Source organism: Phytophthora sojae, assembly GCF_000149755.1.
Source record: "Phytophthora sojae unplaced genomic scaffold PHYSOscaffold_1, whole genome shotgun sequence".
NCBI lineage: Eukaryota > Oomycota > Peronosporomycetes > Peronosporales > Peronosporaceae > Phytophthora > Phytophthora sojae.
The window spans coordinates 7,344,667-7,357,721 of NW_009258115.1; the positions used below are offsets into that span (position 1 = coordinate 7,344,667).

Below are 13,055 nucleotides of genomic sequence, written 5' to 3' on the forward strand. Positions count from 1 at the left end.
GCGTGCTGGTGGTAGATCCGAAGCGCCCGGCTACAGATCGGGCACTCCCTAAGATCAGCCCCCACTACGCTTTTTGACAAAACTTTAGTCCGACACAAATTTACATTTGTGAATTACAATCTTGACCTAAACTGGGAAGTGTTTGCGGATACCCTGCACGAGGCCGTCGCGGTACTGGCACTTCGGGACAGTGCCGTTGAAGTACCAGGACTTCCACAGGTACATGTCTAGGTACTGGTCCAGGCGCTCCTTGGGGACGCCGCGCATAGCCTTGATGTAGCGCTTCACGCGCACTTCCCACGTCCCTTCAATGCGGTTCGTATGGACCCCCGTCTTGGGGTCCACGAAGAACTTGTCGTGGTTGACCCACTTGTGGGTGTAGTTCTTGCCCTTTAGCCACTTGTTGTTCTCCAACGTATGCTTCCCGTTGACAGATACATACGAGGAGAACTGGTCGGAGATGATGGTCGACCCGGCCATACAATGCTTGCCGATGAGAGGAGACAGCGTCTTCTTTTTGCGGTCGGGGCCGGTGACGATGCCGAACCACCGCCCCGTGGCCCGATCGACACCGCCGAAGGGCCAGTAGTCCTCATGCTGCTAGCCGCGCCCGAAGTTGGACTTCTTCTTTAGGCTCGTCTCGTCGATCTCGACGGTGTGGCCCACGCCGCCGATCTGTATAAACATAGTTAGCACATATGCCACATATTGTAGGTGTACATACTATCATGCTGCACTGCAGCATCTCGGCGGAGCAGATGTCGCGGCAGAAGCCGTACCAGTCGATCGCCGTGACGTCGAAGATGCCCAGGAACTGCTCCGCGGTTCCGACGGGGATGTCCGACGCCCAGAAGAACATCAGGCGCAGCACAGTGCGGTACGGTAGCTAGGTGCCGTCGAAGAAGGAGCCTTTCTTCAGGCTGAGCTCCTTGTCCGGGTAGCCGCTACGGCGGCATCGCCAGCGGCGGTCCTCGTCCTCCGTGCCGCGTTTGTAGACGCACAGGTTCATGGGATAGTCGCAGTACTCGCATGTCTTAGAGGAGGCGAGGAGGCCGTGACGCATTAGGAAGCTCACGGCGGTGTCCTCGCTCGTGGTCACCGCCATTATGTTGTCGAACGTGAACGGGGACACCGCCGGATCCGCCACCGCGTACGCGTACGGCGAGTTGTACACGACGGGCTCCTTGGGCGCGGTGTTGGGCGGCGCTCTGGATGCGCGCACGCGCTCCGACCGTGATGCGCGCTTGCGTGGCGGCATCGCCGTGGGCGGGAAAAGTGGGGTCGCTCCTCGGGTTCACACGAGTATGCGCGGAACGCAAACTGATACATGGGTGCGCTTAATATGTAATTTGTGTCGGACTAACGTTTTGTCAAAAAGCGTAGTGGGGGCTGATCTTAGGGAGTGCCACAGATCGAGATGAGGACATGCCACCTGCAAAACGAGCCAAGGCCGACCGAGTGGAGGTGCCCTACCAAAAACCAGTTCCGGAGGAGTTCTACTTGGTTCCTATGGAAACAATTGACAAGTACCAAAAGCTGCAGGCGGCATTTCTGTCGCGTACAATTGCTCCGCTGTGTCTGCTCTACGGGCCTCGTCAATTTGGGAAGACAACGATTGGGCATCGGCTTCGAACGTTGCTAGCTGCAGTACCGTCCATTCGAGCCATCTACATGTCGTTAACACCATCAGATGTCAAGACAGAGGAAGATTTTTGGCTTGCACTGAGCATAACTGTTGGCGAAGAAACGAGGTCGTCGAAAGAGTTCGATATCATATTCTCGCGTCACAAAAAAAGTCTGTGGCTGGCGATCGATGAAATGGACAACATGTTTCAGAACGAAGAGCTGACCAGCAACTTCATGGAGACTCTCCGCGGGTGGCAACCAAGGAAGTACTTTTTGGGTTTTCTTGGACTCGGGAGTCACGATCTGCTGAATATGCACATGAAGCTGAAAGGAGGAAGTTCTGCCAGCCCTTTCAATCTGGGCGAAGTTTTTCAGGCCAAACCGTTTTCCAAGAAGCAAATGAAAGGTTACTTCAAGCAGATCCAGGCAAGGTATCCGTTTCGAAAGTCAACCCGCCAGGCAATCATGGCGTATTAAATAAAAAAAAATTGGAATTCCAAATTGAACCAATAACCCTATAATGGGAACAGATTTTTTATTTAAAATTTCTAGAATTAATTTACGTGGGGATATATTTCAACTGGTAGAAAATATGTTTTGGTATTCGATTGACTGCGCAAAGTGCGACCAAGAGTGGCACGAGTGGGAGCATTGGTTCAAGATCCAAAACTTCTCGAATTATCTGGATACTCACAATTGGACTTACAGAAAGATTCGGATGGATTTACAAAAGTTGGGTCAGGCGGATTGGGATCTGCTCAGCTTGTAGCAAGAGAAGAATATGGCACAAGCCGCGAAAAATTGCTGCAGATGGGGGTTGTCATCGATTGCCAGGGTACTACGAAGCTGAAGTTTTCGTCCCAAATGATGCGTCGCTTGTGCTTTGAAGCTTTGCCCATCCGCGAAATCCGTGGTGTTGCATCCACCGATGACCCGCTCGAGTTGCTCGGTGTCTCGCTTCAGTTTATGAATCCGGAATCGATTCGGCACGTGTCCGTGAAAAATAAGCTATCCCCCAGCGAGTCTGTCTTTCAGTTCGAGCTATACGCGGCGATCCGGGGAATTTTCGCTGCGAACAGTACTGGAGACAAGCATGTTCTTCCGGAAGCTCGAGATCTCTATGATCCGCAAAATCGAAGACTGGACATCATCATCAGCAATGGGAAAAAATATGGATATGAGCTCAAAGCCGATCAATTGAATGAAGCTGATATCGTAGCCGCGGTACGACAAGCGGATGGCTATAGCCAGCTGCTCAATGTCGATGTGATGTTTGTGGTTAATTTTATTCTTCAAGGGCACACGCTGCGAAAGCAAGTATTCAAGGTGGAGACGTATTCTGATGTCGAAGTTATTCACGTCTTCTTTCTGGATACTTGTGATGAATACACTCTCCGACATCAAGAGGCCGGCGGCGCCATAAAAGATCGCACGGTATGCTGTGGAGGGCGTGCCAAGGCACTCCCATCGTTCTCTTGATCCTTGGTATCAGTCATGTATTCGGAATACAGTATTCCGTTTTGGAGATGCGGCAAGATAAAATGTGTGGCAGCAGGTGGGGGTCGAACATGCGGTGTGGCAAACGCAGAATGGAGCACGAAGGCGGAGTGGAAGTAAGGACAGAGTGCGATAATCGTAGGAAGCCGTTTTGCCGCTGCCTCTCCGCGTTTGGCCTGAGGATCTCGAGTCGTTGTTTGGATTTTGCGATCGTAGCTCAAAGACTAATCCCTTCGTTAATCAGCATTAGGTACTTCACTGTTATACACCATATCCCTCGTCTTTCCGCAATGGCTCTTTCTTTCGTCTGAGCTCAAGTAACTGTTCAAGCAGGGATATTGCTTAGCTCAGTGGAGCGCAAGATTGGTACTGTCGACGATCTACACATAGCCAGGTGACACGCACGTTAATTAGTTCCTGCACCCGTCACTACTGGAGTTTTGATAGGCAGCAGCGACAAAGCCCGAGAACCCACCGATTCCGTTATCTTACCAACCAGTTAATAAGGTTGCTGTTGTAGCGGCAAAGTACTGTACGTCAACTACATTCGCACGCCCCAATACGAAGATATAGGGTGGCAGCATTACGCCTCCTCGTACATGCCACAGTCGGCAATGACGACGGGCTGCGTGGGCTTGTCGCCCTTGTCCGTCTCGAGGCCCTCGATGCGCTTCACCACGTCGAAGCCCTCCACGACCTTGCCGAACACCACGTGCTTGCCGTCCAGGTGCGGCGTGGGCACAGTCGTGATGAAGAACTGCGACCCATTCGTGCCCGGACCGGCGTTGGCCATGGACAGCAGGCCGGCCTCCGTGTGCTTGAGCTTGAAGTTCTCGTCCGGGAATTTCTCGCCGTAGATGCTCTCGCCGCCCGTGCCATCGCCGCGCGTGAAGTCACCGCCCTGGATCATGAAGCTCTTGATCACGCGGTGGAACGAGCTGCCCTTGTAGTGCAGCGGCTGGCCCGTCGAGCAGTTGCCCTTCTCGCCCGTGCACAGCGCGCGGAAGTTCTCGGCCGTCTTGGGGCACACGTCCTTGTACAGCTGCATGACCACCTTGCCGGCGTCCTCCTCGCCGATCTTGAGGTCGAAGAACACCTTCGGGTTGTTTGGGTCCAGCACCGGGTCGGCCTCCACCTCCGACTTGTCGTCGTACATGGACACCTTGCCGAACAGGCCGCCGAACACAGCCTTCTCCTTCTGGCGCGCCTCCTTCATCTTCTTCTTGAGCACCTCGAGCTCGCGACGCACCTCACGGTTGGCCGGGTCCTGCTTGCCGGCAGCCAGCAGGTCCTCCTTCGCGCGCTCCAGGTCGTTCAGGTGCATGCGGCCCACGCCGCGACGGTACAGCGCCTTGACGCTGGAGGGCTCGTTGTTCAGCGCCTTGGTGGCAGCGGAGACCGCCTCGGCGTAGTTCTGCACCTTGAGGAAGGCCATGGCGGCGTTCAGGAAGCAAGTGGTCTGCAGCTGCTTCATGGTCTTCTTTTCCTCGTCGGCAACGTCGTACATGTCCTCCATGTGCGACGCGGCCTGGTTGTACGTGGCGGCGGCCGTCTCGAACTGCTTGGCCTTGAACTGCTCCGTGCCCTTAGCCTTGAGCTTGGTGGCCTCGGCGATCTTCTCCTCGGCGTCCATCTCCCACATCTCCTTGGCCTTGGGGCTGAAGCCCAGCAGCTCCACGTCGAACTTGAGCGTGGCGTTGGCCGGGATCTTGGGCGGGCTGCCGCTCGCTCCGTACGCGTACTCGGGCTTGCACGTCAGCACAGCTTTCTGCACGGCAGCCACTTAGCAACACAGTACACTCCAGCTCAATCGAAACAGGCGTACAGTATCCTACCTCGCCGACTTTCATCGAGGCGAAGGCCAGGTCCCAGGCCTTGATCACGTTGCCCTTGCCCAGCACGAACTTGAACTCCGAGTTGCGGTCGCGCGAGCTGTCGAACTTCGTGCCGTCCAGCAGCGTACCGGTGTAGTGGGCTGGCCGCATCAATACAGGACGTTAGCTGAGTCTTTGGCGCGGTGTATCCATATCTATAGTCCAATGATACGTACCGCGGATCTCGTCGCCGGCGGGCGGGAACTCGCCCGAGCCCTCCACGTACGTCTCCTTGAGCACGCCGCCGTCCCCGGACAGGTCCACAGGCTCCTTCTTCGTAGCGTCGGCCATGTTGCTGTTCTCTAACTGGTGGTGCAGTCGCAGAAGGTGGTCAGTGAGGGGGGGGTAAGACGAGTTCCTGGCACCGCGTACGTGGCCTACCTGAATAATTTCTGACTGGCGTTTGGCTGACAAGATCTCCCAATGCCTACACTTTCATATTGAATAAGAATGTAGATTACATGTGAACCGGTTATTTAGTTAACCAATACATTAAACTTGAAAGGTATCTTAAACGAGGTTTCGTATTGCAAAGTAGGATATGAACTTCATCGGTTTATATCAAAATATATGACATAGCAGGATTCGCGAATGTTCTGGAAAAAGCGAAATTTTGATTATTTTCTGCGTCCACGTCAAGAGGACAGAAACTTCTGCTTGAAGTGAAGTGAACGCCCGGCGACCAATGATCAAATGACTTCAACGAGATAGAACATATTGCTCTTAGTAGCCTGCCGTAAGGGTATTTACTGCTGCGCTGGCGCATTCACCGCAGCAAGTTGTTCTTGGCGGCTGCCGCCGTGAGCGCCATCTCGCACTCGTCGCGGATTCGGGCGATCTGCGCGCGGGAGAAAGCTCGCTCCTTGTCGTGCCGGCGCTGCATTCGCTCTCGACCCTGTGGAGCCAGCTCCAGACGCATCGCCACTTCTCGATCCATTTCGCGGGCCAACTCCTCCATCACCAGCGTCTGCATGTGGCGCGCGTATCCGTGTTTGGTCTTTTCTAGCAGCTCCGTCGTCAGGCTGAGCCGCTCCGATTCTGAGAGTCCGTGGCGCTGCAATTCCTGTCGAATACCCGCAAGTGAATCACGAAAGCTCTTTTCGGCTTTCTACTCACAGAATTTCCATTCAAGGTGCGTTAGCTACGAATACCGACTGAGAAGTTGAGTCAATTGGAACGCACCTCCACTCTGGAGACTTGCTGCTTCTCCCAGTCAACATATTCACCAAGCACGCGTTGCGACTGCGTCTCGCGATGGACAGCCTTCGTTGGAGATGCTCCTGGCTTTTGCTGGGATTGAGGCGTTGGTGCCAATGTACCGTCAACGCCTTTTGCTGGCACCAACAGCTCGAGCTTCTCCCCCGTCTCGGCGTCAAAGATTTCGCTCATCTCTCTACACTTGCCAACGCGCGTCGATATCCCATGCCCAAGCAAGGAAACAGTCTCCAGGTCGTATTTTTGCCGATATATTTATGCGGCCGCAGCAACTTCTGGCCGGTCACAACCGACACAGGATAACGTCGTTGTGTTCGTCGTCTTCCAGCTCCGTCGGTTGAACTCGGTACAAGCAGCCGGCCATGAAGCCCGACGAGAAGGAGGCGGAGAACATCCGCGTGGCTGTGCGATGTCGCCCCATGAACGAGCGCGAAAATCGCGAGCAGGCGGTCTCGTGCTTTACCTGCGGACCGAACGGCACGGCCGTGCTCACGAACATGGAGAACCCGACAGAGAAGCACGAGTTCGGCTTCGACTTTGTGTATGGATGCGACTCGAAGCAGGAGACGGTATTCGAGGACATCGGTATGCCCCTGCTGGACCGAGCGTTCGGGGGCTACAACGGCACCATCTTTGCCTACGGACAGACGGGAAGTGGCAAGTCTTTCAGCATGACAGGTGTAACTGGGGGCCCGGAGGCGCTAGAAGGTCTCATTCCTCGTGTAAACCGCGCCATCTTCGAGCGTGTGGCCAAGGAGCGCGTCGAGAGCCCCAACAAGCGCTTTCTAGTTGAATGCTCCTTCTTCGAGATCTACAACGAAATCATCTACGACTTGCTCGACTCGAGTGGCAACGGCAAGAAGAATAAAGGCGGATTGGAGATCAAGGAGCACTCGGTACTGGGGATCTACGTGAAAGATCTCCAGGAGCGCGTCGTGGAAACTAGAGAAGAGATTGTCGAGCTTATGGCGTTAGGAGCTCAGTCACGGACAGTCGGCTATACACAGATGAACGCTGAGAGCTCCCGTTCCCACTCCATCTTCACGATCAAGATCCACCAAAAAGACGCAGACGATGAGACGAAGAGCGTGTTCGCTAAGATCAATTTGGTCGATCTGGCTGGCTCTGAGCGCGCTGCATCGACTGGAGCTCAAGGGGATCGTCTTCGTGAAGGAGCCAACATCAACAAATCTCTAAGTGCCTTGGGCAACGTCATCAATGCGCTGGTGGAGGCCTCACGAGCCGGCAAGAAGGTGTTTATTCCGTACCGTAACTCGAAGCTCACGCGTGTCTTGCAAGAATCCCTCGGTGGCAACAGTCTCTGCTCGATGTTGGCCACTCTTTCGCCTGCTAACATCAACTTTCCAGAGACGTTGAGTACTCTCAAATACGCGAGTCGCGCGAAGAGTATCAAGGTGAATGCCAAGAAGAATGAGGCGTCGTCGCAGATCTCGCAGCTTAACGAGGAGATTGCAGCGCTCAAGCAGAAGCTCCAGGAGCAAATGGAAGCCACACTCGGTCTCGACCCGAAGGAGAAGGATGAGATCGTGAAGAAGTATGAGAAACAAATTCAGGAGATGGATCGGGTGAGGCTGCAGACGTGGGAGGACAAGGCCAAGCTCTCCAAGCAGCACGAGATGGAGCGAAAGAAACTCGCTCGAGAGCGTGCACTGGCTGATCAGCGTATTCGTGAGGAGCGTACCAAGAAGTGGCGGCTACTGGAAGAGAAAGGAGATTTGGAGCTAATGATGCGCGCGCTTCGTGACCTGGATGGCAATAATGCGTCCACTGCCGATGCCAACGCAGCATCCGTAGCTGTGCAGTGGCTCGAGACCGCCCAGAAGGTGAAGACCATGGAGGGGGAGGCCAAAGACCTGCGTACACTCATTCAAGTATTCCGAGACTCATTACAGAAAGACGTGGAGGTCTGGGCTAGACGCTGTGGCTTGAATCAAGACAGCAGCAGTAACTCGAAGTCCACCAAGAACCTTCTGCCTCAGCGTCGTGAAGACTCAGCCGCAGCATCAGCAGCTCACATGACCGCGAGTCAAATGGGCAGCAAACTGCAGAATATCGGCGATGAGAGCGAAAAGCTGCTTGCTCTGGAGGGCCAACTCGTGAGTGACCGCAGTGCGTTGATCAACACGATGACCAGGGAATTGCTCCGACTGAAGACGCGCCACGCCCAACTCAAAGCGGAACAAGCTGCAGCAACTGCAGCTGCGGCGGGGAAGACGACACCAAATGCCGCTCAAGCGGCAAAGGCTGCTAAGGAAGAGGAACAGGTTCTCGAAGAGCGCGAACGGGGTCTTACAATCACTTTGGCGTTGGTGCGAACGCAGCGCTCAGCTCTAGTTGAGTCCATTAAGAGCGACCGCCAAAGAATCTTCGAGCTCGCTACCGTGACTAAGCACTTCGCGAGCTTTGCCGACCAGCACATTGTTTTATCTCAAGGTGCTGCCTCTAAAACTCCCGAGGTGGCTCAGCAGCTCGCTCGCTGGGAAGAGGCAAAAACCAAGCTCTTAGCTGTATCAAAAGCTTGGGAGGACACTTGGAAGGCAAAAGCTACTGCATCAAAGAATACCAGCTCTACGGAATACGTGGGGGATGGAGAAGTAGCAGCACTTGGGGTGGAGTCACGACTACTACCGGACGAATGCTTCTCAGCCTCTTCAAAGACTCAAGATGCGAAGCTTGCCAGGTTAAATGGTTCGCAGTGCTGGGTCCCTGATGCTCAAGACGCAGCACCGTCGCTCGTCATCGACTTCGAGCTTCCTCGCATCTTTGATTCAGTATCTGTTCGCGGTGGTAAGGTGCAACCCGGTGGAGCTTCAGGATCTTCAGCCGAGGCAAGAGCAGCGACACCAGCAGGTGGTAGCAGCACTCCAGCCCCAGCACCAGTGTCAACTTTCACATTGGCAAACACTGGGGATCTGCAGGCAGCAAGAGCTCGATACAAACTCGATCAGGTCACCGGATCGAACGAGCCGACGTACGAGCTTCTAGCACATGTCATGTCGTGGCAAGATCTGCTCAAGACGGACGTCATTCCTGTCAAACTGTTCGCGCGGCCGCCTGTGCGATTCCTCCACGACGTGATCTCTGCAGTCATGCGAAACACAGGCTTCGCTACTGAAGCAGTTTCTGCGGCACAGCGTGACTACGCACAGCTTGCTACCAAGACAGAACGCGCAGAGTATCTATCCGCCGTTCTTGACCACGTTCAAGCTTGGTATCAGCGTCAGCAGCAGAGCGTCGAGAACTCTCCCAGCGTGATCATTGCAGCTACGACCTCCAACATCCTAGCGGGGAAGGAGCCGACTGACACCGTCCAGTTCTTGGGATATTTCGCACTAGCGGCGATGGACCACGCTGTACAGCACCCGCCAGTAGCTGTCCAAGAGCCAAGTACTGCTGAGGCTGCGCCAGCAAGTGAGACGGAAGCAGGACCTGAAACAGACCCAGCTACACCGCAGAACGGCTGGGTGACTCGCCTTCGGGTCGCTGCGAGTTTTACGGGTGCTGCCGGAGACTGGCGGGTCTTGGGCGAGTTTGATGCCAACACAGATGCTGACGGAACGGTCTCCATAGCTCTAGCTGGAGACCCCAAGGCGGTGGATGGAAGCCGAGCAGGCCGCTACCTGCAGCTCACGTGTGTTAAGTGGCATCACCGCGCAGCGCTGCAGTGCGAGGTGTTTGGCCGCGAGGCACACGAGAGCAGTGCGATGGCTCAGAATATTCAAGCATTAGCATCCAAGGCTCGGGCGCTACTGGAGCAGCTTCGTCACACCGCGGCGCTCGTGTTGGAAGAAGCTCGCGCGTTGTATGACCGCGCCAAGGCGGCTGAGAGTGAGAAGCATGCGCAGCTAGCAAGTTACGGCGAGGAGCTAGCGAAGCTGAGAGCTGCGAGTGCAGCTTGGGAGAAACAACAGCATGAGATGCAGGAGCAGCACGCCCACCTCTCAGCTCAGCTGGAGACAGCAAACCAGCGTGCCGATCGGGAGAAAGCTCGTGGAGATGCACTTCAAGGCGACTTGACGCAGGCCACGAGTCAAGGAGAGGAGTTTAAGCGACGCGGGGATACGCTGCAGACCCAGCTCAGTGAGAAGGAGCATCAGATACAGACGCTGTCGATGCAGACTGGTGAACAGAAGCGCGCGCACGAGGCACTGCAGCAGACCAAGCAGCAGCTTGAGGAGTTGGCGACCAATTTGCGAGCTCAGTTGACGAACAACCAGCAGCAGCAGGACGCAACTCAGCAGGAAGGCCAGTCACGCATAGCTGAGCTCAACGGAGAGCTCATGTCCGTGCGTGTTCAGCTAGATGAACAGCGCCGAGCACTGGAAGCTGCCGAGCTGCAAGCCAAGGAGCAGGAGGCTTTTGGACAGCAACAGTATTCCTTACTGCAGCAAACGCGGGCTGCGCTAATGGAGAAGGAGGCCGAGGCGGATGCCAAGCTTAAGGCCCGTGCAGCCGAGAGTGAAGCCGCCATCCGCGCGCTGCACGATGAGCACGATCGCGTGAAGCAAGAGCTTGAGCGCGCGTTGGCGGCTGAGACTCTGCTCAAGTTAGCAGCAGGCAGACTAGAAGCCCAATGCTGCGCTGCTGGAGCTGAATTGGACAACTGGAGGCGTCGGGCGGAAGCTGCGGAGACTGAGGTTCAAGCTCAGGCTCAAGCACTTAGTGCTGCTGGTACTGAAGCTAACGGAGCTAGCAGTGACAACACTGAATCTGAAGCAGCAGCGCGGGGAAATGAGAGGCTTCTACTGGAGGCGCAGACAAACGAACTTCGTAGACTCGCTGAGCTGGAAAAGATGGAGGCGAAGGTGCAGAGTCTAGAGCGTGAACTGGCAGCCAGCGAGGAGAAGACCCGTCAAATCGAGCAAGCACTGCTCGAGTCGGCCCAGCGCGTGAAAGAGCTGGAAGAGACCGAGGAAGAACTGCAGCTGCAGTTGCAGGTGGTCACTGACGAACGAGACTCGGCTCGTCAAAAGGAAGAGCAGCTCTTTGCTGAGACGAATGAGAAGGATCAGGAGATCGAGCGGATTCGTGACGGCTATGGTAAGTTTTTTTTTATCTTATCGATTGTTTGCTACTGTTTGCAATGATGCTAACTCGATCGTGCGTTGATTCAGTGTGGGTGACGGACCGCATGAACTCGAAAGAGGACGAGTTAAGTGAGCTCCAGGAACAGTTGGAGCGCTATCAATCTCTGCTCGAGATGACGGGGAGTAAAGTTACAGGAGCTGACAGCGCAGTATCCTCAAAACCCAAGGAAGACAAACTCGGTGCTGAGATTACCAAGCTTTATGTTCTGGCTATCGGTAAGGGCCCTGAAGTGGTTAAGTGGTGTGCAGCAACTATTTTCTAACACGCTTTATACCTTGCGGGTACAGGGTCGACGAACGGAATCACTGGAAGTGACGCCATGATAGCAAAACTTGCAGAATGGATTGAGGTGGCGAAACAGCCAACGATAGAGGAGCCGAAACAACAGCCACCACAGCAACAGCAACAAAACCAAAACGAACCTACCATTCCCAAGGAACCTGAAAGTGTCCCAGTCAAGTCTACGGTGACAGCGCCTGTCGAAGTAGCCAAGGTTGAAGTACAACCGGCCGTTCTACCTAATAACAACGCGCCAGCCGCGGAAGATGAAGCAGACTATGATGACGATTTCGACGAGGCCGACGAGACGGACGAAGCTCGCAAGGCCCGACGAAAATCAACCGCCACCAATTAGCTAGACATCTTCGAATGCTTAATGATCGCAACAATCTTCAGTTCAATTACTTTCGTCAGATCATTCGTCGTGCTCTTATTCTCCGCTCCGTTTGAAGCTGTTTCAAAGTTCTTCACATCGCTCACTCTTCACCAAAATAGTTCTCTTTGCTTCGGCTTCTTGTACTGCTGCTTCATCATGATCTTACCCGGAGCCAGGGAACAATTCGATGCTTTGCAGTCACCCTGGAAACTCACTCAACCGTCCCTGGCGATCATTATTTAAGTGACGGAGAGGGGAGACTATCTATCGTGCAGCTTGAAATACACCAGGACCAGTGCTGGCGATGCTGCCACTTCAGCTCGTGCTGCGCCCGGAGCGAGACGAGTGCGCCTGGCCCAGTCCACCGCGAAGTCGCTCCATGAAGCGTCGAAACTCTGCTTCATCGCCCACTCGCCGAGCAAATCCCCGCATGACCCGTGCTCCACCGTTGGCGCTGTGCCCACCAACACCCAAAACAACATCTCCGCGTCGTCGCTCTCGACATGTGACGATACACTACGACCCATGGATGACCATGCACAGCTTGGGTGTTCTGGACATTCCTCGCGCCTGCATCCACTTCTGTTCAACTATGATCGAGACGGTGGTCTCCACGACGACAACCATCGCTCACACCGTGTTTGATACGCTGCAGAGTTGGTGGAATGGAGACCAAGTGGACGACACACTGTCACTGGAGGTGGTTGAGCGCAAGCCCGAAGTCGGGTCTCCAAAAGGGATCGACGACATTTTGGAGGAGAACAACCGACTCAAACGCATGCTCGAGTTCGCCATGACCTCCCATGTCATAATGAACGAGGCCACCACGATGCTTGAGGACAGCGCCGACCTCTGGATGAAGCAGGCCGAGGATGCCGTTGGTGCCAAGGTGCACGAGGCGGAGCAAGAGCGAGACGCACTTGCACTTCAACTTGAAGGTCTTCAGGAACAGCTTGGTGACCGGGATCAGGAGATCGAACGACTGCGCGACGGCTTCGGTACGGACCCCCTGCTGGTTTTCGGCTGAGACGGTGCTGAACGATGGATGACCTTGGTCCTTGCTGTAGTGTGGGCGACGG

The 13,055-nt window shown here is 54.9% G+C and overlaps 7 protein-coding genes across 7 annotated transcripts; 3 read left to right on the forward strand and 4 right to left on the reverse strand.

The window, feature by feature from the left end:
* Nucleotides 1–126: 126 nt before the first annotated feature.
* PHYSODRAFT_472185 (hypothetical protein) lies at nucleotides 127–480 on the reverse strand (the record flags this gene model as incomplete). Its single annotated transcript, XM_009517762.1, has 1 exon — nucleotides 127–480. The coding sequence occupies one exon, from the start codon at nucleotides 478–480 to the stop codon at nucleotides 127–129; it is 354 nt and encodes a 117-aa protein (XP_009516057.1).
* A 406-nt stretch (nucleotides 481–886) lies between these two features.
* On the reverse strand, nucleotides 887–1,258 carry PHYSODRAFT_322408 (hypothetical protein; the record flags this gene model as incomplete). The annotated part of the gene is made up of 1 exon (XM_009517763.1): nucleotides 887–1,258. The coding sequence occupies one exon, from the start codon at nucleotides 1,256–1,258 to the stop codon at nucleotides 887–889; it is 372 nt and encodes a 123-aa protein (XP_009516058.1).
* Nucleotides 1,259–1,425: 167 nt separating this feature from the next.
* Nucleotides 1,426–2,103, forward strand: PHYSODRAFT_322409 (hypothetical protein; the record flags this gene model as incomplete). Its single annotated transcript, XM_009517764.1, has 1 exon — nucleotides 1,426–2,103. One exon carries the CDS (start codon nucleotides 1,426–1,428, stop codon nucleotides 2,101–2,103), a length of 678 nt encoding a protein of 225 aa, XP_009516059.1.
* A 1,479-nt stretch (nucleotides 2,104–3,582) lies between these two features.
* Nucleotides 3,583–5,295, reverse strand: PHYSODRAFT_537442 (hypothetical protein). Its single transcript, XM_009517765.1, has 3 exons — nucleotides 5,174–5,295; nucleotides 4,959–5,098; nucleotides 3,583–4,891 (listed from the first exon to the last, which is right to left on the reverse strand). The coding sequence occupies exons 1-3, from the start codon at nucleotides 5,286–5,288 to the stop codon at nucleotides 3,707–3,709; spliced, it is 1,440 nt and encodes a 479-aa protein (XP_009516060.1). The 5' UTR covers nucleotides 5,289–5,295; the 3' UTR covers nucleotides 3,583–3,706.
* A 468-nt stretch (nucleotides 5,296–5,763) lies between these two features.
* Nucleotides 5,764–6,386, reverse strand: PHYSODRAFT_476140 (hypothetical protein; the record flags this gene model as incomplete). Its single annotated transcript, XM_009517766.1, has 3 exons — nucleotides 5,764–6,105; nucleotides 6,195–6,287; nucleotides 6,339–6,386. 3 exons carry the CDS (start codon nucleotides 6,384–6,386, stop codon nucleotides 5,764–5,766), a joined length of 483 nt encoding a protein of 160 aa, XP_009516061.1.
* A 188-nt stretch (nucleotides 6,387–6,574) lies between these two features.
* Nucleotides 6,575–11,955, forward strand: PHYSODRAFT_322412 (hypothetical protein; the record flags this gene model as incomplete). The annotated part of the gene is made up of 3 exons (XM_009517767.1): nucleotides 6,575–11,273; nucleotides 11,348–11,536; nucleotides 11,609–11,955. The coding sequence occupies 3 exons, from the start codon at nucleotides 6,575–6,577 to the stop codon at nucleotides 11,953–11,955; spliced, it is 5,235 nt and encodes a 1,744-aa protein (XP_009516062.1).
* Nucleotides 11,956–12,550: 595 nt separating this feature from the next.
* Nucleotides 12,551–12,925, forward strand: PHYSODRAFT_440235 (hypothetical protein; the record flags this gene model as incomplete). The annotated part of the gene is made up of 1 exon (XM_009517768.1): nucleotides 12,551–12,925. A coding segment is annotated over one exon (375 nt), but the record flags the coding sequence as incomplete, so codon positions are not given.
* Between the last annotated feature and the right edge of the window lie 130 nt (nucleotides 12,926–13,055).

Bases quoted from the DNA above. Each gene is read 5' to 3' on its own strand.
- PHYSODRAFT_537442 (XM_009517765.1), bottom strand. From the start codon at position 5,288: ATGGCCGACGCTACGAAGAAGGAGCCTGTGGACCTGTCCGGGGACGGC. The intron at 5,099-5,173 runs GTACGTATCATT...TGATGCGGCCAG, and splicing joins CGCCGGCGACGAGATCCGCG to CCCACTACACCGGTACGCTG. The intron at 4,892-4,958 runs GTAGGATACTGT...GCTGCCGTGCAG, and splicing joins CCTCGATGAAAGTCGGCGAG to AAAGCTGTGCTGACGTGCAA.